The sequence below is a fragment of the Phalangium opilio genome, unplaced genomic scaffold (assembly GCF_054372755.1).
Source record: "Phalangium opilio isolate 3A_F unplaced genomic scaffold, DU_Popi_V2 ptg000037l_1, whole genome shotgun sequence".
Taxonomy (NCBI): domain Eukaryota; kingdom Metazoa; phylum Arthropoda; class Arachnida; order Opiliones; family Phalangiidae; genus Phalangium; species Phalangium opilio.
Window position 1 is genome coordinate 8,282,695 of NW_028324160.1, and position 26,395 is coordinate 8,309,089.

The 26,395-nt window shown below is 37.5% G+C and overlaps 3 protein-coding genes across 4 annotated transcripts; 1 reads left to right on the plus strand and 2 right to left on the minus strand.

Annotated features, from left to right (window-relative positions):
- Positions 1-14,366: 14,366 nt before the first annotated feature.
- Positions 14,367-14,912, minus strand: LOC149684690 (uncharacterized; the record flags this gene model as incomplete). Its single annotated transcript, XM_089871318.1, has 1 exon — positions 14,367-14,912. A coding segment is annotated over one exon (456 nt), but the record flags the coding sequence as incomplete, so codon positions are not given.
- On the minus strand, positions 14,903-19,518 carry LOC149684691 (uncharacterized). Of its 2 annotated transcripts, none has more exons than XM_089871341.1 (3): positions 19,129-19,518; positions 17,830-18,089; positions 14,903-15,594 (listed from the first exon to the last, which is right to left on the minus strand). In XM_089871341.1, the coding sequence occupies exons 2-3, from the start codon at positions 17,955-17,957 to the stop codon at positions 14,913-14,915; spliced, it is 810 nt and encodes a 269-aa protein (XP_089727467.1). In that variant the 5' UTR covers positions 17,958-18,089; positions 19,129-19,518; the 3' UTR covers positions 14,903-14,912. The 2 variants fall into 2 exon arrangements, with proteins under 2 accessions (XP_089727467.1, XP_089727466.1); XM_089871340.1 differs by having other exon boundaries at positions 17,830-18,092.
- A 1,859-nt stretch (positions 19,519-21,377) lies between these two features.
- LOC149684692 (uncharacterized) lies at positions 21,378-25,454 on the plus strand. The gene is made up of 2 exons (XM_089871342.1): positions 21,378-22,135; positions 24,523-25,454. Exons 1-2 carry the CDS (start codon positions 21,444-21,446, stop codon positions 25,307-25,309), a joined length of 1,479 nt encoding a protein of 492 aa, XP_089727468.1. The 5' UTR covers positions 21,378-21,443; the 3' UTR covers positions 25,310-25,454.
- Positions 25,455-26,395: the final 941 nt, after the last annotated feature.

Genomic DNA, 26,395 nt, shown 5'->3' on the forward strand with positions numbered 1-26,395 from the left:
TGCGTTAAAGAATGACCAATTAAAGGGAGGGTGGAAAAAACTTAAGTGATTTTTTTATCGATTCGTCTGCAAATTATAACAGAAATCTTCCTAGTATAACATCCAGAAAATATATCCAAATGTTTTTAAAATTATTTCAAATCAGCACATCCGACCATAAGCGTAAAGCCCTGCCTTCTTGTTAACAAAATGTACGAGACGCTCTATATGGAATAAAATTTAGCGAGATTTGATAAAAATTGAGAGCCATGTGACAATACTAGCGCGAGATATATAGTCACTCTATATCTTGTGCCACTGAGAATTTTGTTAACAAAAAGGTAGAGCGTTACGCGGTTGGTCGGAGGTGCAAATTTACAATTTTCAAACTAATTTGAATTTTAAAATTATTCCGAGATATTTCCTCGTTGTTTCACTATGCAGATTGGCCTTATGATTAGTAGACGAATCGATTAAAAAAACTACTTCATTTTACTATTCACCCTCCCTTTAAGAAGTTGTATTCGAAAAAATGTTGCCGGGGGTGGGGGAAGTAGAGATGATATGCATTAATTCTTCGCTCACTCGTCTATGCTCACGCACCTTGGAATTTTTAAAATTTCCAATAGACCCTTTTAAATAGGGGGGGGGGCGCAAAATCATCTACTTGAATTAGAGTTGATACGGAACATCCGGGCGGTATGTGTACGCAAAGACCTTATAGATAGGGCTTCAAATTTTGCAGTCCACCAAACTCCTTTTATTTGAAGTCAAATCTAACGTCCTTGGAACTGGAACCACACACCGGGTGTTCCGTCTGAAGGCAACAAGGTGGTCTAACTCTGGACTATTTTTCCCCAAACTTTTAAAAAGGGGCTATAACGCGCAGAGAATCTGATGTGCGTTAACATTACAGCAAGGCTCATTTTCCTGCTTGTGGATTGTGGTTTTTAAAATTTGAGAATCGTTTGATAGAATTTTTCAAGCTTAGGGAAGGAAACTTTTGAAGCTTAGAGAAAGAAATTTTCAAGCTTGGAGAAAGAAATTTTCAAGCTTGGAGAAAGAAATTTTCAAGCTTGGAGAAAGAAATTTTCAAGCTTAGAGAAAGAAATTTTCAAGCTTAGAGAAAGAAATTTTCAAGCTTGGAGAAAGAAATTTTCAATCTTGGAGAAAGAAATTTTCAAGCTTGGAGAAAGAAGTTTTCAAGCTTAGAGAAAGAAATTTTCAAGCTTGGAGAAAGAAATTTTCAAGCTTGGAGAAAGAAATTTTCAAGCTTGGAGAAAGAAATTTTCAAGCTTGGAGAAAGAAATTTTCAAGCTTGGAGAAAGAAGTTTTCAAGCTTAGTGAAAGAAGTTTTCAAGCTTAGAGAAGGAAATTTTTCAAACAAAGAGAAAGAAAATATTTCAAGCTTATAGAAGAGTCAATTTCAACCTTAATAACGGTAAAATTAACCGTATAAAAACTTACTTTTAACTTCTAGGATAGTTTTAAACATCTTACAGATAAATTTCATCCTTATAGAAAGTCATTTTCTTACTTTAGGAAAGAGTTTTAGGCTTAGGAAAAGTGGTTATTAACCTTAATGAAATAGCTTTGACGTTATTGTAAATTAATATCAAGCTTAAAGAAAGCGTATTTTAAACTTAAAGAAAGAGTTCATACTTCTATAGAAAATAAATTTTCAATAATTGTGTCCTGAATGGCGTGCCATAGGTATGGCACGACTATGGCACGCCATTCAGGACACAATTATTGAAAATTTATTTTCTATAGAAGTATGCACTCTTTCTTTAAGTTTAAAAAACGCTTTCTTTAAGCTTGATATTAATTTACAATAACGTCAAAGCTATTTCATTAAGGTTAATAACCACTTTTCCTAAGCCTAAAACTCTTTCCTAAAGTAAGAAAATGACTTTCTATAGGGATGAAATTTATCTGTAAGATGTTTAAAACTATCCTATAAGTTAAAAGTAAGTTTTTATACGGTTAATTTAACCGATATTAAGGTTGAAATTGATTCTTCTATAAGCTTGAAATATTTTCTTTCTCTTTGTTTGAAAAATTTCCTTCTCTAAGCATGAAAACTTCTTTCTCTAAGCTTGAAAATTTCTTTCTCTAAGCTTGAAAATTTCTCTCTCTAAGCTTGAAAACTTCTTTCTCTAAGCTTCAAAATTTCTTTCTCTAAGCTTGAAAACTTCTTTCTCTAAGCTTGAAAATTTCTTTCTCCAAGCTTGAAAATTTCATTCTCTAAGCTTCAAAATTTCTTTCTCTAAGCTTCAAAATTTCTTTCTCTAAGCTTCAAAATTTCTATCTCTAAGCTTGAAAATTTCTTTCTCTAAGCTTGAAAATTTCTTTCTCTAAGCTTGAAAAGTTTCCTTCCCTAAGCTTGAAAAATTCTATCAAACGATTCTCAAATTTTAAAAACCACAAGCAGGAAAATAATCCTTGCTGTAATGTTAACGCACATCAGATTCTCTGCGCGTTATAGCCCCTTTTTAAAAGTTTGGGGAAAAATAGTCCAGAGTTAGACCACCTTGTTGCCTTCAGACGGAACACCCGCTGTGTGGTTCCAGTTCCAAGGACGTTAGATATGACTTCAAATAAAAGGAGTTTGGTGGCTGCAAAATTTGAAGCCTTATCTATAAGGTCTTTGCGTCCACATACCGCCCGGATGTTCCGTATCAACTCTAATTCAAGTAGATGATTTTGCGCCCCCTCCTTTTTAAAAGGGTCTATTGGAAATTTTAAAAATTCCAAGGTGCGTGAGCATAGACGAGTGAGCGAAGAATTAATGCATATCATCTCTACTTCCCCCCCCCCCGGCAACATTTTTTCGAATACAACTTCTTAAAGGGAGGGTGAATAGTAAAATGAAGTAGTTTTTTTAATCGATTCTTCTACTAATCATAAGGCCAATCTGCATAGTGAAACAACGAGGAAATATCTCGGAAATTCAAATTAGTTGGAAAATTTTAAATTTGCACCTCCGACCAACCGCGTAACGCTCTACCTTTTTGTTAACACAATTCTCAGTGGCACAATATATAGAGTGACTATATATCTCGCGCTAGTATTGTCACATGGCTCTCAATTTTTATCAAATCTCGCTAAATTTTATTCCATATAGAGCGTCTCGTACATTTTGTTAACAAGAAGGCAGGGCCTTACGCTTATGGTCGGATGTGCTGATTTGAAATAATTTTAAAAACAATAAGAGATATTTTCTGGATGTTATACTAGGAAGATTTCTGTTATAATTTGCAGAAGAATCGATAAAAAAATCACTTAATTTTTTTCCACCCTCCCTTTGATTGGTCATTCTTTAACGCATTCAATGATAGAGCATTTAAATTAGTGATGCCGCGAATATTGATTTTGCCGAATACCGAATACCGAATATTCGGCCATGCTCTCGGCCGAAGCACCGAATATTCGGCCACCGAATATTCGGGCGTGAGATATGTGCAACTCGCGCGAAACCGGTTATGAGCTGTAACCCGTTCCGCGAAATACGTACATCCCCCGCACGGACCGCAATGGGACAGGTCTCATCATGGAAGAAGAAGGGTATGGAATGGTGAGGTGATTAGGCAGACGGCTACGCGAAATGTAGGGTCGCGTGGGATTTAACAGCGTGGGAAATAAGGCGGTGGCACAGGGCAAATGACCAGTTTAAAAATTGCCCGGACGAGTTTAAAAATTAAATCGGAGGGGGGTCAGTGGTCCACAGGACCACTAAGAAAATTCAATGGTTTCCAGAGTCCAGACATTAGCTTATATATTTTAATCATCCACTTCTTCAATTTAGCAGACGATGGGCCCTGGTCAGTGGTCATGGACCAGTTTATTTATTCCAGGCCAGAGGGGTCGCTGGTCCAATGTCCAGTTTAAAAATATTCCTTATTTCCCACCCTGCATGGGAAAACTCTCCTCTCCTCTCGGCACTAGCTGTAACGCGATTACTGCTCTGCGCAACATTGGCGCGCAAGCAGAGAGAGGGATACACTGTTTAGATCCGCTCTTTACTGCCTCTGCTACAGCGCGCCTGCGCGGAAGCTTTCAACGTTGGTGATAAACTCGGGAAGGAGGGAATGAAAAGGGGGAAGTTACGACCCTGCATGGGAAAACTCTCCTCTCCTCTCGGCACTAGCTGTAACGCGATTACTGCTCTGCGCAACATTGGCGCGCAAGCAGAGAGAGGGATACACTGTTTAGATCCGCTCTTTACTGCCTCTGCTACAGCGCGCCTGCGCGGAAGCTTTCAACGTTGGTGATAAACTCGGGAAGGAGGGAATGAAAAGGGGGAAGTTACGATTTTTCAACGCGCTCTCTTTAACACTATAGGACCCGTCTATAGCATCTTTAGGTTTTTGGTTCATTTGCGAGTAGATCGTCTCACTATATGCTTTTTTTTATTCTTCACAACTTAGCAATGGTAGATTATAAATATGAAAGTAAAAATTGTTATTGAAAAAATAATTTTTGAGTAATTTTTCCGTTTTTTTCCTTCATGATTGGAGATTCGGTATTCGGCCGAATATTACGAATTATTCGGCCGAATACCGAATACGAAAAAAATGGCCGAATAGGCTGAATACCGAATAGTAACCGAATATTCGTGGCATCACTAATTTAAATATTAAGTGTAATCCCTTTTTTACAGTCAAAGGTGGATTGTGCTCACCTTTTGAGCTTGGTGAGACTGGTTCCGTTATTTTAATAATTTAGTTTAATTTCAATTGACAATAACAATTTAAAATTTGCTACTACTGCTACCATAAGTCCATTACTTAATTCCAGATGGTATTAGGTAATGGACTTTTGCTGCTACCTTGAAGAAATACGACTCTTATATTATTTTTCAGTTTAAAGGCTAACTGCCTTCTTTTAATACTTTTATACTATTTCCCCAATAACTGATTATGATAGACGTACCCAACAGAATTCACTCCACTTACCGTTCATACAAGTAGAGAATATTACAACACTAAAATTATATTCAATCTAAGATTCAATCCTTCCTAATGCAAATTAGTCGTGTTTAAATTCCATTTTACATTCATTATCGTAACAAGTAAGGAAAGATCAATTTTATGGATTTTTTCAGCTTATATTTACTTGGGTTAAATCCATTCTCATTGAAATGAAGTAAATTATATGCGTAATACCAATTTGACTTGGAATTTTCTGACTAAAGACCAATATAAAAAAATTGAAGAGCGTCACAACAAGGTACTAAGGTACCTCGAAACAAAAAGTAACAATCCAGATGAGAAGCTTCCCCCATCTCTTAATTACGTAAGAATTCTTCTCATCTCCCTCTAGGATAAATAATCTTATGGCTATTTACTAGTTTTGCATTATAAAAACATATCGTCTGTTTCATTGTAATAATACTGCAGTATTAGACATGTCTAAACCGTAGGAAACTAAGCGAAACTAACCCATGCAATCTCTACCCGTGGGGAAGTTAACGGAAATTAGGAAAGTGACTAAAATTTTAGGTTTGGTTTTCCTCATAACGTGACTTATTGAATTTAGGATTTGTATTTTATATAAAATAGAAATTAACTGGACTAGAAGTGTCTACTTTGTCAAAAACACAAATAAGTAACGACTCAGTTGAGGATTTTGCCACTGTTACTTGGTTCAGTCTGAGAATTTGACGCGTTTCTCTCCCTCTGTAGCATTTATTGCTACCAGGGGTAAATATCAGTTTTTCATGAATAATAACTCTCCTCTGTTGCCTGCGCGGGTTTTGGTCAGTAACCTTCTCCCCTCAAAGTAGTCTATAAGAGCGCGTTTCTTTGTAATTTCAAAACCCTTGACACGCGAGGTGTTTTACTGTTACTACATGTTCGTTTAGAATCACATTTTGGATCGAAACGCAAAAAGATCAGTGGCATCAAAACGGATGGCCACGGTTCATATATTATACAGGGTGTTTCTGAAAAGTCCGTCAGAAATTGTGGCGGGGTTGGTTTTTCGGGAGATTTTGAATAGAAAATGTTATGACATTTTCCCGACCGAGCCACCATGTTCAACCTTAAATTGTAGTGTTTTACGGATGACTCTTTATTTAAGAACCCGAAAGACAATTCAAATCAAATTTAAGGGATCATCCGTAAAACACCCCAATCGTAACTTGGAAACTGTGTCCCTTTGGAAAAAATGTTATTGAATAATTTCGACTCGAAATCCTTGACAAAACACACATATAGTATTTGACAGACCCTATAAAGGGTAAAATCCAGGATCTAGAATAGGTAGTATCCTATGAAAAACATTAACATGTACAAAAATGGGCCAAGCCTCGCTTCGTGCCCTCTCCGCCGTAAAACGTTCTGAGATCCCATGTAGAGCCAAGTCTGTCTTTTGTTCTCATTCAATCGCCAATTGAACAATTATGTTATAAATTAAGTCCTTTTCCTAATTAATAACCAATATTCTTTGACTCTATCATTATTATACATCTTTGTTCGTATCAAAAATATCGTGACTTGGCAAGCGCAGGTGTACATAAGGTTATGCATAACTCACCATATAATTTGTACATAGGGTTGTGCATGACTCATCTTATAAACTTGTACATATCCCCTCGACCATAAACGATTTAGTGAATATCCCTTCGATTATTTTAAAATCGGCAACGATTTAGTGAATATCCCCTCGACTTCCTTTTAATATTACTTATCTGCGATTGCCAAGTCACGATATTTTTGATACGAACAAAGATGTATAATAATGATAGAGTCAAAGAATATTGGTTATTAATTAGGAAAAGGATTTAATTTATAACATAATTGTTCAATTGGCGATTGAATGAGAACAAAAGACAGACTTGGCTCTACATGGGATCTCAGAACGTTTTACGGCGGAGAGGGCACGAAGCGAGGCTTGGCCCATTTTTGTACATGTTAATGTTTTTCATAGGATCTCACTTCTTTTTGTAGACCCTCTAGTTATACTTCGGTAGTCATATTAAAACAAGACCCTCTCGTGGTACTTCGTTTGCCAATATAATGGCTAACGTTTGTCCATATTTACGCTGAATTACCCCTTTCGACCCGCAGAGAATATGCAATAAAGATTGTATGCGATATCCTAATAAAAGAATGTAGCATCAGTTAAGACACATTTCTTTTAAACTACTACTCCTACTAGCTTTAATATATATTTAACTTTCGGTTAACTTTGGACCATTACGTCCTTTCATCAAGAACACACACTATTTCTGTTGAAAAGACGGCAGCGCCATCTAGTTTTAAAATAAAGAACTAAAGAACAATTTTATAAAAATTTCGGGATGTTTTAATTTTTCTGTGCTTTATAAAATAAATGAAAACTAAATCCTGAATTTTAAGTTTCTATCTCCTCTAGAAGTACCTTAGAATTTTGATGATCGGTGAGTGAGTGAGTGAGTGACAAAATAAGGTAAATTTCACCTGCGATATTTCGAAAAGTATATAGGGTAGGAACTTGAAACTTGGAAACTATAGCTACAATTGACAGTCCTCGCGGCAAGCAAAATTTCAGGCTTTTACCTGTACCCATCACGAAGTTACAGTGGGCTTAAAAGTGCCACGAGTTGCTTCGAGAAAAGGATGTCAGTGCTCGACTTGGCTGGGAGCACTGCCGTGCTCCCAGATTTAAAATAAGGATTAAGAATAGTAAAGGAATTAGATTTATATGGGAATAAATAATTTTAAAGTATACATGTATAAAACAAAGATTTATCATGTTACTCTTCCAATAAACACCATACTAACTTATTTGCTTGAAAAAAATCATAATTTCGAGATCAATTATTACCAGTGTTGTTCTGGAAACACCCTATTATTCCTATAAATAAACCTTTATTAGGTACGAAAGCTCAAAATTATTTAAATTGGAAGTAATAAATAAAGTAGTTTCCCACTCACTAATATTTTGAATTTGGATTACGCAAGATTCAGTAAAAACTCTGATTAAAATGAGCCAAAGAGTCAAATGACTTTTTTTACTTATAATTTAAGTAAAATTGCCACTTGAATGCTATTCTCGTTATGTTTTTAAGGTGAACTGGAAAGATTAATATGTCCGGGAAATAAATTGGAGACCAAAGACTCTGCGACGTATCAAATTTCATTACTTTTTTCCATGCAGGAAAAACATTTAAAATTTCTTAATAGGGCCTTATTTGGGCTTATTAACTATTGAAAACTCAGAAACTACAACTAAAGGCCTAAAAATCGAGCCAATCGATAAAGCAACGGTGTGATTTAAGCTACAAACCAAGAATGTTTACAACGTTAATTTATGAATGAAAAGATACCCTATTTCAGAGTAAAAAGTTTTTGGTTTATTCAACACTTCAAAAAAGTACAGTTGAAAGTAGCACGCTTTGTGAAAAGAAATGTTTCGTCAGTCAAACAACATTTTCGAATATTTCACGTGTGCGGACATAGCTTTATACTAACAGAGGGAAACGTATTTGCTACTCGATTTCCCTGCTAAGAATGAACTAATCATATATTTTAATGCGAAACGAAAGTAATGAAAATATGAGGTAAAAAGAACAATAAAATACCCATAGAACCATTTTTATACCGTTTAAAACTGATGTATTTACGTCAAAATCAACAACAAAACTATTACGTTGTTTTTATTTTAAAAATTAACGTGCTTGGCCTAAATATAGATTTTTATTTATATACCTGAACTTCTCAAACTTTGTAAACTTATTTATCGAAACTTACCAAAACTATTGCAATAGTTTTGGTAAGTTTCGATTTGGTATATTTAAATCAATTAATCAAATATAGTATGGTTGTTGAGCCCTTTTACTTTCCCTTTATATTTGCGATGATACTTAGTACACTTAAGACGAAACATATTTGTCATGTTTTGGCCGATCTTATGAATAAAGGTAAAGTTATTACTTAAGAAAAAAATTATTTTTAAACATTCGCTTATTTTAGTAAATGTGCATGGGTAATAAGAAAAAAATATGAAAAAAAAACATTTTTTAACCATTCACCTATCTTAGTAAATGTGCATGGGTAATATCACTATAATATCACTATTTAAGAAAAATATGAAATTTAAAGAACATTTTTTAACCATTCACCTATCTTAGTAAATGTGCATGGGTAATATCACTATAATATCACTATTTAAGAAAAAAATATGAATAAAGAACATTTTTTAACCATTCACCTATCTTAGTAAATGTGCATGGGTAATATCACTATAATATCACTATTGAAGAAAAAATATGAAAAAAGAACATTTTTTAGCCATTCACCTATCTTAGTAAATGTTGCTAAAATTTCCAAATAAACATTCTTAAGGAATAGATTAAATTGTATCTAAGCAAAACCGAAATCTACAGCGCCTTTTATTCCTTCATCCATGTAATTTTTGAATTCATCATATGTTATGTGAACAGATGGTAGATACAAAATCAAAGCACATGTGCTAGATTTTGGGTAATTATAAGCAGAATTTACAACAGGAAGAAATTTTATGGCGGGATTTATACTAAATCCCATTGCAGGAATTTTGTCCGCTGCAGTGCTAAATATCAGTATGTCTTCAATAGATGACTTGGTTTCCTCATCTTCACAATCAAATACATAGTCCCTAAAAAATGCCATTGTTTGGCATTCCCTTTCGTAATTGTTACTTCCTTTTTCTGAGAAATGGGCGTCGGAAAACAGATTCAAGAATTCAAATGCGGTTAGTTTTTTATGAGATGAACAAAACAGTGGTAGAAATTTCAATGGATAAGACATCATTTTTTGGTGTACTTCAAGTGTTTCCAGTCCCTCAATAAAACGAACCCGTGGTTCGTTAAATCTGTGCACTACGCAAAATCGAAGAACTTCTTTTAAGATAATATTTTTGTCTTCAATCTTCAAAAGAGGTCTCGTAGACCCAGAGAGAAATCTCATTTCAGAGAGCTCTTCCGCAGCCACTTGAGCTTCGATTAAATCCACACTATTATCCAATTTATACAGCTTCTCTCGTAATTCTTCGTCGCATACGTCTTTTATGGAAGGGCTTAGCTCCCCAATATTTCCAGTTATTGAATCATAAGTTAACTTTGAAAGACATGAAGGTCCCGGTCCACCGTGAACTAGAGAAATGGCGAACGCCATCCCAGCATAATAATATAGATCTGCTTCTATTTTACTGGAGTTGAATGCAAATTGATTTTCGTTGTCATTATCGTCGAATACATGACTTTCTGTGAAAGCTTTGACGAGTAATCTTAAAAACTCTCGGGTCGGACCACCACCGTCTACTGCTCCTTCCTCGACGTTAAGGTAATCAACAAAAGTAACGGTCATCTTTGAACTTGGGCTAAAGGTCTTACGCTTAAAAGCCCTAAGCGCGCATTCAATAACTTGGTTTCTGTTGATATTGAAGTAGGAGAGCCTTGACGTATTTATTTGTTTTTGCAGAGATTCGAGTATTTCAGAAATTGTTGGTTCGCCTGCTTCTGGGTTATAGGTCGACGATTGAGGTTGGAAAGTATTAGGCATTGTCGACGATTGAGGTTGGAAAGTATTAGGCATTGTCGACGATTGAGGTCGCAAATAAGGCATTGTCGACGATTGAGGTTGCAAAGTATTAGGCAGTGTCGACGATTGAGGTCGCAAAGTATTAGGCAGTGTCGACGATTGAGGTCGCAAAGTATTAGGCAGTGTCGACGATTGAGGTCGCAAAGTATTAGGCAGTGTCGACGATTGAGGTTGCAAAGTATTAGGCAGTGTAGACGATTGAGGTTGCAAAGAATTAGGCTGCGTTAACGATTGAGGTTGCAAAGTATTAGGCTGCGTTAACGATTGAGGTCGCAAAGTATTAGGCATTGTCGACGATTGAGGTTGGAAAGTATTAGGCATTGTCGACGATTGAGGTCGCAAATAAGGCATTGTCGACGATTGAGGTTGCAAAGTATTAGGCAGTGTCGACGATTGAGGTCGCAAAGTATTAGGCAGTGTCGACGATTGAGGTCGCAAAGTATTAGGCAGTGTCGACGATTGAGGTTGCAAAGTATTAGGCAGTGTAGACGATTGAGGTTGCAAAGAATTAGGCTGCGTTAACGATTGAGGTTGCAAAGTATTAGGCTGCGTTAACGATTGAGGTCGCAAAGTATTAGGCAGTGTCGACGATTGAGGTCGCAAAGTATTAGGCAGTGTCGACGATTGAGGTCGCAAAGTATTAGGCAGTGTCGACGATTGAGGTTGCAAAGCAGTAGCGTCGCTAGGGTTTGAAATTTGGGGGGGCTAAATCTGGGCAAACTATTTTAAAGTTATTATAAGAACTTAATATAAACAAAATGGCCCAAGGGCTGGGACTTAATAGTAGCCACAACGTTATCTATTTAATTAGCACATAAATAAAAAGAAAAAAATTCAAAGACCCTAAACAAAAAATCAGAAGTGTCCAATCCCACAGTGGTAGGGTGTCTTACTGCTGCGCCAGCCCGCCGGGTTCAATTCCCGGGTGCGGTGTGAAAAATTTTTTCATTAAAATAAAATCTCTAACTGAGCTCAGCTACCACTATTGGTTCCATTTAAGCTAAAATCTGACGATAACGAAAGCGAAAACCCCGGCTAGTACTACTACGGCTTGGGTCAAACTAAGAGCCTATCGTATACTACGATGTGGCTAAAAATTGCATAATGGGTTCTTTGGAAAATGTGTTGACTTTTAAAACTATCCGTAAATTTGTGTCAACGTGAAATTATTCGTATTTTAAAGATGTACAACCTTTTATTGATAAGGACTACGGAACCGATTATGAAGGACTTTCACTCGTCTTAGGTTTATTTTTAGTTTTGGTTAGCTTTTAGTCCACACTAAAGAACACGAAACACTTTACTTGTCTCCATCTGTTTTTTTCTTCAAAATTTTACTGTTTGACATTGAAAATTTTTTATATATTGCTTCAGAATTTTAGGTTGCTAACAGCAATTTTTTGGTAGGGTTTACGGATTATTTTGGGGGGGCTAAGTTTGGAATTTGGGGGGGCTATAGCCCCCCCAAAAAAGGCCTAGCGACGCCACTGTTGCAAAGTATTAGGCAGTGTCGACGATTGAGGTTGCAAAGTATTAGGCTGCGTTAACGATTGAGGTTGCAAAGCATTAGGCAGTGTTAACGATTGAGGTTGCAAAGTATTAGGCTGCGTTAACGATTGAGGTTGCAAAGTATTAGGCTGCGTTAACGATTGAGGTTGCAAAGTATTAGGCTGCGTTAACGATTGAGGTTGCAAAGTATTAGGCTGCGTTAACGATTGAGGTTGCAAAGTATTAGGCTGCGTTAACGATTGAGGTTGCAAAGTATTAGGCTGCGTTAACGATTGAGGTTGCAAAGTATTAGGCTGCGTTAACGATTGAGGTTGCAAAGTATTAGGCTGCGTTAACGATTGAGGTTGCAAAGTATTAGGCTGCGTTAACGATTGAGGTTGCAAAGTATTAGGATGCGTTAACGATTGAGGTTGCAAAGTATTAGGCTGCGTTAACGATTGAGGTTGCAAAGTATTAGGCTGCGTTAACGATTGAGGTTGCAAAGTATTAGGCTGCGTTAACGATTGAGGTTGCAAAGTATTAGGCTGCGTTAACGATTGAGGTTGCAAAGTATTAGGCTGCGTGAACGATTGAGGTTGCAAAGTATTAGGCAGTGTTAACGATTGAGGTTGCAAAGTATTAGGCTGCGTTAACGATTGAGGTTGCAAAGTATTAGGCTGCGTTAACGATTGAGGTTGCAAAGTATTAGGCAGTGTCGACGATTGAGGTTGCACAGTATTAGGCAGTGTCGACGATTGAGGTTGCAAAGTATTAGGCTGCGTTAACGATTGAGGTTGCAAAGTATTAGGCTGCGTGAACGATTGAGGTTGCAAAGTATTAGGCAGTGTTAACGATTGAGGTTGCAAAGTATTAGGCTGCGTTAACGATTGAGGTTGCAAAGTATTAGGCTGCGTTAACGATTGAGGTTGCAAAGTATTAGGCTGCGTTAACGATTGAGGTTGCAAAGTATTAGGCTGCGTTAACGATTGAGGTTGCAAAGTATTAGGCTGCGTTAACGATTGAGGTTGCAAAGTATTAGGCTGCGTTAACGATTGAGGTTGCAAAGTATTAGGCTGCGTTAACGATTGAGGTTGCAAAGTATTAGGCTGCGTGAACGATTGAGGTTGCAAAGTATTAGGCTGCGTTAACGATTGAGGTTGCAAAGTATTAGGATGCGTTAACGATTGAGGTTGCAAAGTATTAGGCTGCGTTAACGATTGAGGTTGCAAAGTATTAGGCTGCGTTAACGATTGAGGTTGCAAAGTATTAGGCAGTGTCATCGATTGAGGTTGCAAAGTATTAGGCTGCGTTAACGATTGAGGTTGCAAAGTATTAGGCTGCGTTAACGATTGAGGTTGCAAAGTATTAGGCTGCGTTAACGATTGAGGTTGCAAAGTATTAGGCTGCGTTAACGATTGAGGTTGCAAAGTATTAGGCTGCGTTAACGATTGAGGTTGCAAAGTATTAGGCTGCGTTAACGATTGAGGTTGCAAAGTATTAGGCTGCGTGAACGATTGAGGTTGCAAAGTATTAGGCAGTGTTAACGATTGAGGTTGCAAAGTATTAGGCTGCGTTAACGATTGAGGTTGCAAAGTATTAGGCTGCGTTAACGATTGAGGTTGCAAAGTATTAGGCAGTGTCGACGATTGAGGTTGCACAGTATTAGGCAGTGTCGACGATTGAGGTTGCAAAGTATTAGGCTGCGTTAACGATTGAGGTTGCAAAGTATTAGGCTGCGTGAACGATTGAGGTTGCAAAGTATTAGGCAGTGTTAACGATTGAGGTTGCAAAGTATTAGGCTGCGTTAACGATTGAGGTTGCAAAGTATTAGGCTGCGTTAACGATTTAGGTTGCAAAGTATTAGGCTGCGTTAACGATTGAGGTTGCAAAGTATTAGGCTGCGTTAACGATTGAGGTTGCAAAGTATTAGGCTGCGTTAACGATTGAGGTTGCAAAGTATTAGGCTGCGTTAACGATTGAGGTTGCAAAGTATTAGGCTGCGTTAACGATTGAGGTTGCAAAGTATTAGGCTGCGTGAACGATTGAGGTTGCAAAGTATTAGGCTGCGTTAACGATTGAGGTTGCAAAGTATTAGGCTGCGTTAACGATTGAGGTTGCAAAGTATTAGGCTGCGTTAACGATTGAGGTTGCAAAGTATTAGGCTGCGTTAACGATTGAGGTTGCAAAGTATTAGGCTGCGTTAACGATTGAGGTTGCAAAGTATTAGGCTGCGTTAACGATTGAGGTTGCAAAGTATTAGGCTGCGTTAACGATTGAGGTTGCAAAGTATTAGGCTGCGTTAACGATTGAGGTTGCAAAGTATTAGGCTGCGTTAACGATTGAGGTTGCAAAGTATTAGGCTGCGTTAACGATTGAGGTTGCAAAGTATTAGGCTGCGTTAACGATTGAGGTTGCAAAGTATTAGGCTGCGTTAACGATTGAGGTTGCTGATGAAATACTGAGGAGGAACGATGATTGAGCTGTAGAGGAGGTACTAGGCCGGAACGACGATTGAGCTGAAGATGAAGTACTAGGCCGGAACGACGATTGAGCTGAAGATGAAGTACTAGGCCGGAACGACGATTGAGCTGAAGATGAAGTACTAGGTCGGAACGACGATTGAGCTGAAGAACTACAAGGCTGGAACGACGATTGAGCTGAAGAAGTACTAGGCCGGAACGACGATTGAGCTGAAGAACTACTAGGCTGGAACGACGATTGAGCTGAAGAACTACTAGGCTGGAACGACGATTGAGCTGAAGAAGTACTAGGCTGGAACGACGATTGAGCTGAAGAAGTACTAGGCTGGAACGACGATTGAGCTGAAGAACTACAAGGCTGGAACGACGATTGAGCTGAAGAACTACAAGGCTGGAACTACGATTGAGCTGAAGAAGTACTAGGCTGGAACGACGATTGAGCTGAAGAACTACAAGGCTGGAACGACGATTGAGCTGAAGAACTACAAGGCTGGAACGACGATTGAGCTGAAGAACTACAAGGCTGGAACGACGATTGAGCTGAAGAACTACTAGGCTGGAACGACGATTGAGCTGAAGAACTACTAGGCTGGAACGACGATTGAGCTGAAGAACTACTAGGCTGGAACGACGATTGAGCTGAAGAACTACTAGGCTGGAACGACGATTGAGCTGAAGAACTACTAGGCTGGAACGACGATTGAGCTGAAGAACTACTAGGCTGGAACGACGATTGAGCTGAAGAACTACTAGGCTGGAACGACGATTGAGCTGAAGAAGTACTAGGCTGGAACGACGATTGGGCTGAAGAACTACTAGGCTGGAACGATGGCTCATTAACAAGGTACACTTCCATAGAGTCTTCTAAGTCTGGATTCTCTAATGAATCACAGTCGCTTTCTTCCGTATCGGAATCATTTGTGATAAAACCATCGAACTCGTCGCTAATCTTCGAGAGAGGTTTTATATACAATATTTTTGTTCCCAAAATAGTATAAAAAGCTCTTCCATCCAACTCGTCGCCAGTCTTCACTACAATTTTAGCCAAATGGCCGCAGAATGAATGCCAAAATTCAAATCTAAAAAGAAAAATCCAATCAATAAACCACATCTGAACTAAAAGGAAAGTTATATTTCATGCGAACACTAAGTTTTTCGATCCAAAATTTAATGATCGTTTTATAAGCTAGTATGTTTTAGTTTAATATAATGTATTAAACTTTCTTCATTTAAAAAAAATTGTTGTCGTTTTTTGGTTTTTGAGTCGTCAATCATAGCTCGATCTCTCCTCACACCCATAATCCCTCGCTACAGATTGAGGAATAAACTCTTTCTTTAAACAGATCACCGTTTGAACATATTGAGCTTCGAGATTCTCATGAAGTCAAGGTTTAGTTAGAGACTTTAGGTAACTTAAAAATGGTCAATCTTAGACCCCTCTCCTCTCCCTCGTAACAGAAAAGTAACAATCGGAAAGACCTAAACCCTTAGTTACGTAACAAATACTTCTAACCCACAAGTAACCTTATGCTTGTTCAAAGCATTCCTAAAAATAAAGCGTGGTGTGAAGTAACATTTCTCTCTAGCAACATAAAATATAGAACTTTACCATACTTAAAATATGATTCTTCACCCAAAAATACTCGATGACCCTCCTTCCTTCTTTTAACAAATTGCGAATTCAAACCCCCTCCTCCCCCAGAAGCAGTTAGTAAATTCAAAACCCCCTCCTCCCCCAGAAGCAGTAAGTAAATTCAAAACCCCATCCTCCCCCAGAAGCAGTAAGTAAATTCAAAACCCCCTCCTCCCCCAGAAGCAGTAAGTAAATTCTAAACCCCCATCTTCCCCCAGAAGCAGTAAGTAAATTCTAAACCCCCATCTTCCCCCAGAAGCAGTAAGTAAATTCTAAACCCCCATCTTCCCCCAAGAGCAATTATTAAATTCAAACCCCCATCTTCCCCCAAGAGCAATTATTAAATTCAAACCCCCATCTTCCCCCAAGAGCAATTATTAAATTCAAACCCCCATCTTCCCCCAAGAGCAATTAGTAAATTCAAACCCCCATCTTCCCCCAAGAGCAATTATTAAATTCAAACCCCCATCTTCCCCCAAGAGCAATTATTAAATTCAAACCCCCATCTTCCCCCAAGAGCAATTATTAAATTCAAACCCCCATCTTCCCCCAAGAGCAATTATTAAATTCAAACCCCCATCTTCCCCCAAGAGCAATTATTAAATTCAAACCCCCATCTTCCCCCAAGAGCAATTAGTAAATTCAAACCCCCATCTTCCCCCAAGAGCAATTAGTAAATTCAAACCCCCATCTTGCCCAAGAGCAATTAGTAAATTCAAACCCCCATCTTGCCCAAGAGCAATTAGTAAATTCAAATCCCCATCTTGCCCCAAGAGCAATTAGTAAATTCAAACCCCCATCTTGCCCCAAGAGCAATTAGTAAATTCAAACCCCCATCTTGCCCCAAGAGCAATTAGTAAATTCAAACCCCCATCTTCCCCCAAGAGCAATTAGTAAATTCAAACCCCCATCTTCCCCCAGGAACAATTAGTAAATTCAAACCCCCATCTTCCCCCAAGAACAATTAGTAAATTCAAACCCCCATCTTCCCCCAAGAGCAATTAGTAAATTCAAACCCCCATCTTCCCCCAAGAGCAATTAGTAAATTCAAACCCCCATCTTCCCCCAAGAGCAATTAGTAAATTCAAACCCCCATCTTCCCCCAAGAGCAATTAGTAAATTCAAACCCCCATCTTCCCCCAAGAGCAATTAGTAAATTCAAACCCCCATCTTCCCCCAAGAGCAATTAGTAAATTCAAACCCCCATCTTCCCCCAAGAGCAATTAGTAAATTCAAACCCCCATCTTCCCCCAAGAGCAATTAGTAAATTCAAACCCCCATCTTCCCCCAAGAGCAATTAGTAAATTCAAACCCCCATCTTCCCCCAAGAGCAATTAGTAAATTCAAACCCCCATCTTCCCCCAAGAGCAATTAGTAAATTCAAACCCCCATCTTCCCCCAAGAGCAATTAGTAAATTCAAACCCCCATCTTCCCCCAAGAGCAATTAGTAAATTCAAACCCCCATCTTCCCCCAAGAGCAATTAGTAAATTCAAACCCCCATCTTCCCCCAAGAGCAATTAGTAAATTCAAACCCCCATCTTCCCCCAAGAGCAATTAGTAAATTCAAACCCCCATCTTCCCACAAGAGCAATTAGTAACTTCAAACCCCCATCTTCCCACAAGAGCAATTAGTAACTTCAAACCCCCCCCCCTCTTCCCACATGAGCTTAATAACTTACTCGATTGAATCGTTCAGCAAACCAGAAAAGACCTCAAGAACTTCTTGGCGCAACTGAGTTTCGGTCCAACGCCTGTCCAAAACCATTGAGTCGATTACAAATCCTTTTGAGTGCATGATACTCTTCATTTGACCTTTGGGAGCAACTTTGATTGTGGGACTAGGTAAAAGGACCAATTGCTTTCGAAACTTTCCAGAATTCGTGTTTTTATTATTTGATGATGTTTTTTTCTTTGAGTTGGGTGTTTTGCCCGTTTTCTCCTGCTTCAAATGAATAAATTAGCGTATATTTTTAATATTTAAGTTCACAATCTAAAACACTGACAGCAAAACATATCCATTGACTCATGATGCGTTCGGAAATAGAGCGATCGATATAAACTTTAAACGTAAATATTATTAAATTTATCAAATATGTCACATGGACATTTATAATAAAAACACTTAAGTTGTCTCCCTTAAGAGCGTGTTAACTTAGCAAAATGCTATAGGGTCAAACGAAATAAGAAAGCACAGAGCAGCTTAAATAAAAACTGCTACAAATAAACGATTAATTAACTATGCACAGGTTCCAATAAAAGTTTTTTTTTTCTGTTCCCCAGTGTTGCCTGGCCATTGGTAAGTCATGAGTGAGAGAGGTTACTAGTTTATGTTCTCATAGTACTTTACTCACAGAGGGCCTTAAAACACTGCACTGAAGTTCATATGCTGAGAGAGGGGGTGCGGATTTTCTGTGGCCCTTTTAGTGAAAACTATAAGAGTGCTGTCAGTTGTGACGTCAGAGCCAAGGTTAAACGTCACGAGCCTGCCTTTAGCAATGGGCGGCCATGACAGTTACGGTTTTTTCTTTATGGGAAAACAGCATGGGTGACGTCACACCGGCGCTTCTTACAGCACTCTATATAACGTACATCGATACAAATCACGTGACACGATTATAGTTTCACCGACCGAACACGTGGAAGGTTCAATTAACAACCCTATTTATGGACAACTTTAGATAAGTTGCACGACCTTCCTTTTCTTCCCCCTCCCTCCCAATTTTAGACACTCCTATCATAAACAACAGAAGCATAATTGAAATTAAATTAGCCTTTATGGTACGGACTTTAGTTCAGGATAACTAGGTTGTTATTTTACCATAACAAACTTGCATTCTTAGGTGTACTTACAAACGTGGTTGGATAATCATGCAGTATCTAAGCATAATGCTATTTTTAAGTTATTTATACTTTTACACATCATACACTGAAAGGGAGATTAGATTTTGCTGTCGGTGATATTTTAAACGGATACATACCTAGTGTTTACCATTTTACCAGTTGTTTTTGATAGGGAGTATTTAACCGGATTGTAAATTGCATTATTCTCAGTTTCAAGACACTCGCGTGGACGCGAATTGCGATGTTTAGGGGTTCGAAAAAGGACTTTCATTTCGGAATCGATGTCAAGCGCAGATGTAGATCTCCTTCCTTTATTGCCAAGGCTTGTTCGTGATTTCATATTTTCATTTAACGCTTTTCTCAACGCGTCGCTCCCGAGTTCGACTATTTTATTCATAGCCAATTTTACCTTATCATTATTGCTTTCATCACTAGACGACGAATCTTCCATTTTTTACAGCAAAAGTCCGAATCCAAACCAAAACTAGAAGGCCAAAATTCACCACCGACTAGCTGGAGCTCGCGAATTCGCGATTCTAAAATGTAAAGTTTTCAACATTCTAATACAGAGGCTTATAATTCCCATGGGAGCAAAGTGGGAGTTCCCATCAGAAGCCCCCTAACAGCTCGATTTTGGCAATGAGTTTTTTAAGGCGTATTTTCGATTCTTATCTGCCGAAAAAAATTTCCACTGGCTAAAATGGTCGTTGTAATTTTTTGTGACATCAGTGACTTTCGGGGGAAAAATATAAAAAAAATAGATACAGGCTCAGGCTAGTAATTGTTTTTTATGCCGTTTTCCATGGATCAATATTAAAGAACCTATAAATTAAAGTTACTCCATTGAAAATGCCAATGGACAACGGCATTAAATTCGAATTTTTATAGGTATAGTTATGGTCACTTTAAAAAAATGTTACCATTTCGATTTTAGATGAAGAAACAATGTTCAACTCAACCGCAATTAAGTGTACAAAAAATGGGAGCTTTCGGAAAATATTCATCGCCAACACCCGTCACTGTATGAAATAATCGCTGATAGTAACTCCCTTATAATAAATTCCTGTCTAAACTCTAAGGGCTCGTTTTCATAGGCGCGAGTTGCGTGAAAATTTCGAACATAAGCGGAAACGTTCGAAAAAAATACGTTACTGCGCGTATTCAAGCTCGTGAAGCGTGAGCGTTTTCGAATTTTCTAGCTTCTATGAAAACGAGCCTTAACACGAGTCATACCCTAGCCCGAGGTCACATGGTAATAAAACATATCGTCGCATTTATCGTGGGAAAATTTCAATCGCTCGTCGTCACTGGTTGAGCTTCTGAGTGCTCTTGGTTTTAAATATTAGGGAATATTTCTTAACCATCGAAAACAACTGTAAATTATCGTGCACAAAAACTTTTCGTCCATTTGCTTGTTCTGGATATCATTCTCAAATCAAAGTAAATTTTGTCATATAAGATGCATTCAAATTAGTTTCTGTTAAAAATTACTGCTTGGAATTACAGCTCTACTAAATCTGCAGAAAGTTCTTTTCTTTGTTTTTGCATGTTTTTTTTCTTTATGCACGGTCAGAATTCTGATACCGAAATTAATCAAACAGCATGGCTGATATCCGTAACAGCATGAGAACATTTTATAAGTTCCCTGACACTGGTTCCGTGTTTCCCTAGCGATTAAACCTGTTAAGAACACCCTATAATATACTTGTACAGGGTTGCCACAGGTGTTTCATTTCAAAATTCCCTGACTTTTCCAGGTACTGTGGCAACACTGTTGTAGCATTTTACCTTTATGATTATCCCATGATTTCGTTTTATTGAATTTTAGGGTTGTAATAAAATTTAGTCGGCCCAAAGCGTTTAGTGTCTATATAGACAGGAAACTTCCGGTTTCCAATCTCTTTGAAAACCAGGGCAACGCCGGGTATCTTAGCTAGCAATCTATCTTTTCCCTTTACACACTTCATAAACTAAAGAAACCAACGTTTTGCTAAATAACTTTAAACAATGTAATATTATTTTCGGCTTTGTATTTGTGACCCTGTGAGCTAATTAAGAGTGAGAGCATCATTTGCTTTCCTTCGTGTAACACGCTTGAACAATGAATGCTTGATATTATTTGACACTATATTTTTTTGAGAATCCTAAAGTTCATTTAATTAATTTAATGGTATGAATATTCATGTGCGGCTTTGAATGATTCTATAACTCTTTACCACTACACAAATATCTCCGCTTGCTTTCTCACCGGACAGTTCCGTCTCTATGCTTCAGAATACAGCCCCTCTTTTTAAATGCGTCATATTTAAGGCTATAAACATGAATAAATACCACACCCATGAATATGGAACATTTCTATGATTTAAATTGTTGATAACAGTTTGGGGATTTATATAAATATATATGTATATTTTTTTACAGAAAAATATTCGATTATTTCGTAACTTTTATTATGGGTGATGTGGATCGATATGTAAATGAATTATACCATGCTTTCTCACAAGCAATGAGACTTCGATATACTCAAGACTATAATGTAATTGAAATCAATTACAGAAGAATTGAAGGTCATGGAAGAATACTCGCGGCAATGATTAGTGTGCTTCAAGAAAATAGCAACGGCGATCTTGATTACTTAATTTCGATTTTAACTGATGTATATAACGGTGTATCATCTCTAGTTAATGAGTTTGAAGAAAAACTTAATGCTCAAAGTTCAGTGAACGATCCATATATCTGCCCTATATTACATACCGGTTCCGTTGGCCATCCTCGATATGATGTGTCAAGACAAGATATTGAATATTGTAGAAATCACTTGGGATTGTCGTGGGTTCGAACAGCAGCTTTTTTGGGAATAAACGTGAGAACTTTATTTCGACATCGCCGTCGCTTAGGAATTTTTGAGAATGAAGATCGTCTTTCAAACGAGCAGCTTGATAGTCATATTTTAACCATATTAACGAGAAATAGTAACGTTGGTGAAACTTACGTAATGGGAGGACTACGAAGTTTGAGATTTACAGTGCCAAGATGGCGTGTTAGGGAAAGACTCAATATTCTTGACCCTGTGGGAAGAGCTCTAAGAAGACGATATCCCATACTCCGAAGAGTCTACAATGTTCGCTGTGCTAATGCTTTGTGGTAATATCTAATTAATTAAATTATTTTCAACACATAGAACTGACTAATGTGTGGAAAAATATGTATCTCAGATACTGTGCTTTAAATAATTTTGTGAGCACTTACTGTCGCAAATGGTAGCATAGAATACACCGATTTGTTTTTGCTTTACAGTCCTTTATCCAGGGAAAATTTTAAAATATGATATTCTCTTATCGCATGAAAAAGCTTCAAGTTAAAATTGTAATACAACTCATCAGACTACAAACGCGATTCCTCGTAAGAAACAAGGTTATTAAGGGACGGGAGGAATGAAATGTAATCTATCACTGGTAATACATACTTTTTTATCGATTATTCAACTAAAAATATGACTTGCTTACATAGTAAAACCTACAGCAGTATTTAAAAATTATTTTAAAAATCAAAATTCCGTAACGATCGATGTCGATTTCAAATTACCCCGGGATGTGATCATGAATCAATAGTTTTTATTTTTCTTCCTTTATATATTATTTAGATTATTATTTAAAAATGGAGAACGATTTTAATTTTTTAATATTCCAAATTAAATTGGAACTATAGTTGCTAACTATTAATAAGGCAACGTTAGGTAGAACCTGGAGAAACACACTTTTGAAATAGGTTCTCTTAATTGGACCAAAGCGGGAAAGTTCTATTTCAGGATAATTTCTCTCATTTCATAATTTTTGAAAAAAATGGATTTACCATTCTTTGTTTGGTCATTAATTTTTTCTAAAGTTATTTACAATTTTAATGGATTTTTCAAAACTATTAAATTTGAGAGATATATATATTTGAAGGACTGCAAAGCAAAACTCCTTTTGAGTAATAACTAATAACAGGAGTTTAGTTTTACTTATACTCTTATACTGTGTCCGGCGTTGGCGATGAATATTTTTCAAAAGCGCCCTTTTTCTACAATTTGGGTTGAAAATAGTGTCCACCTTTAAAATTGAGAGGTGATGAGATTAGAGAGGGTGAAATGTTTTATGGGGTATTTACGTCACCATAACTGTATCCTATTAAAATCCGAATTTAAAAAGCATCACTGGCCTATGCCTGTATAAATGTTTCTACCAGAATGATGTTTCCCCGTCACCCTAGCTGCTTTCTCACAGGCTCCCACAAAAATGACGTCCCTTATGCTTTTAGCTAGGGCAAATTTTTCTTTATTTTTTCTTCGGCAAAGAAGAATCGACAATTCCTCGTAATTGCGTTGCATTCGCAGTGATTGAAAATTTTATCGCCAACGCTAAACTGGAAGACGCTTCTGATGTGAACTTCATTTAGTCTGGCGGATAGCTGAAAAAATCGTGCACTTTCTCAAGAAGGCATGAAATTGTAAACTCACCTAACATAATTTTAGGAAGCACCCCTCGAGATTCGCCGCCTTCGAGCTACAGAGAAAAACAGGAACAAATAGATTTTTCTACTTGGAATCTTTAACAGGCCATTTTCTGGGTCTTTCTGCTTGACGTAAATGGGAGGTCTAGAAATCGTCACCTCTGACGTCATGCACCATGTATTTGAACTTACAAACCACGTGATATTGGCATCGCGATTCCCGCGACCTATGAGCGCCAAACCCTAATGTTAACAAATTCTCTTTGCGTGTGCTGGACTTTTTTGTTTGAGCTACTTTTTTACTATTATTTTTTGTTTTTAATGACTTGATATATATTGACAACAGAAGTTTTTTGGTATAAGCGTATGAGTTTATTTAGATTCGTTGCGAGAGGCTTTATTTTGTTGATTGATTAGGTGATTTTTTTCCTGTGGTTTTCTTAATTTCCTTTTGTTCCTATACATGTGAACAGCCAATGAAACGCAAGGAGGGAGGCGCGGGCTGTTAAACAAAGTTTTAAGCCCATCCCCTTACATTCAATCAGTAATTAGTATGGGGTCTATGGATTCTTATTGATTCCAAGTAGAAAAATCTATGTATTCCTGATACACGACATTTTCTCTGTAGCTCGAACTCGGCGAATCTCAAGGGGTGCTCCCTAAAATTATGTTAGGTGAGTTTTCAATTTCACGGCCGCTTTGACGGCTTGTCACGGCTGTGACAAAGAGATACGGAATGCATCCAATCTTTAATTGACTTAATATACTTCAAAATCTCTTTATACCAAGTATCGTGCCTTCTTAAAAAGTGCATGATTTTATTGAATCCTCCAGACTAATTACGAGCTAAAAGCTTTTACAAATAATTATGTGACCTATGCGGAAATGTTCTACATTCGCAATATTTTGTAGTAGTTCACTTTTTAAATATTACCATTACTAGGCCTATATGATGGTAATATTTTATCATTGTGTTCAACGTGCGAGGTTGCTTCGTCGATTTTTTTGTAAATTATCATAATGAAGGATAAATTTTCCAGGCATATGGACGGCAACCACAAATTAATTACGTGGAGGATAGTTTTTCACGGGTGTATTGACGGATTCAGCAGACGAATTGTTTATTTAGAATGCCGCACAAATAACCGCGCAACGACTGTACTCAATCTCTTCCAAAGAGGTGTTCAAGAACTCGGTCTTCCATTAAGGGTTCGGGGAGATAAAGGCACTGAGAATGTGGAAGTTGCACGATTTATGTTAAGGTCTCGCGGTTTGGGAAGAGGAAGTTATATTACTGGCCTGTCTGTCCACAACCAAAGAATTGAAAGACTTTGGAGAGAAGTAAATCGTCTGATATCGTCATATTACAGAGGAATCTTTATGTTTATGGAAGATGAAGGAATATTGGATCCGAGTAATGAAACGCATATATTTGCTCTTCACTTCATCTTCCTACCAAGGATAGAAGATTCGTGTGAACAACTGCGAAATTCTTGGAATTTCCACTCGCTGAGAACCGAAAACAATTATTCCCCGTTGCAACTCTGGACAATGTCTAGATTGGATCACGAACATATATTAACCGAAAACCAACTGTATTTGGAACAACTAGATATGTACGGCCTGGAAGAATCCGAATCGGTCCCGCTTGAAACAGGCAACAACGTCGTTGTCGAAGATTGCTATTTCAATCCCGGAAATCTTTTTCTCCAGCTACTAACAAATGCATTCAATCCTGTAGCTGATGATGGCAATCATGGTATTAATATGTATCGCAATGCTCTTGAATTATTGGTTGAACACGGGTTTTTAAATTCAAATGATTAGATATGCTTTTCTCGTTACCAAACCTTTATGTAGTATATTTAATAATCACATATTGTGAAAGCTTATAATCAAACGTTCTTTTGTGTTTTTTGGACTTAATGTAGTTTTTATTCACACTTGAATATATTTTAGAACAATGTTAATGTCGTCTCAATACTGCGCGTTACTTCCTCCAAATTTCGAAATCCATTCACACTTGAATGTTTTTTAGAAGAATGTTAATGTCGTCTCAATGCTGCGCGTTACTTCCTCCAAATTTCGAAATTTTTAATGGCAAATACTTACGAGAAAAAAGTATTTAGTTTTATAATTGATCTATCCCTTGAGTTACTGATATCTTGTTTCACGAGAATTTTAAGGGAAATTATTGTGGAATCATGTGGCGAAACTACTCTCAAGATCAGGTGTGATAGTAAGCCCTAGTAAGGAATTCGATACCTCTTATAGTGCTATAATTATGTAGAAATTCGCATTTGAAATTAGTTAAAATAGTCATCTTTAGAACTAGTCATTGGGATCTTGTAAGTATTGTAATCGGGATTCTGTCTCATAGTATAGAGTGAAAGACAAATTTAATGTTACTTCAAATTAAATATGATCATCCATAAAGTTTGAAGTTTTGTACCAAAATTGATAATGTTGTTTATAATTCATATAAAGTAGCCCTACCTCCCAATCATCACACTTCAGAAGCTCGAAGTCACCTTTCCTCTCTTCAATTGAATATCGTTATTGTCAATTGAAATTAAACTAAATTATTAAAATTACGGAACCAGTCTCACCAAGCTCAAAAGGTGAGCACAATCCACCTTTGACTGTAAAAAAGGGATTACACCAGAAGCCTATAATTAAACCTCCTTCGGAGGGAAGCCTCTATAAAGTCATAGACGCCACGCTAAAAATCTGAAACGTCTTGGCAAGGATGATAGGGGGTGGATACGAATTCTGAGAGAAATACGCGCCGTAACTTCGGACGCGATTGGGTCTGGCGGGACGCTAAAAATGGGGGAGGAATTCTCGGGACGAAATGCAGGTGGGCTACGTCAGAACTAGACCCTATTTAGCGCCATCGTCTTGGCCTAATTT

Excerpts from the sequence above, each read along its gene's own strand:
- LOC149684691 (XM_089871341.1), bottom strand. The coding sequence starts at position 17,957 with ATGAAGAGTATCATGCACTCAAAAGGATTTGTAATCGACTCAATGGTT. Across the intron at positions 15,595-17,829 it reads TTGCTGAACGATTCAATCGA|ATTTGAATTTTGGCATTCAT; the intron begins GTAAGTTATTAA and ends TTTTCTTTTTAG.
- LOC149684692 (XM_089871342.1), top strand. The coding sequence starts at position 21,444 with ATGGGTGATGTGGATCGATATGTAAATGAATTATACCATGCTTTCTCA. Across the intron at positions 22,136-24,522 it reads CGCTGTGCTAATGCTTTGTG|GCATATGGACGGCAACCACA; the intron begins GTAATATCTAAT and ends TAAATTTTCCAG.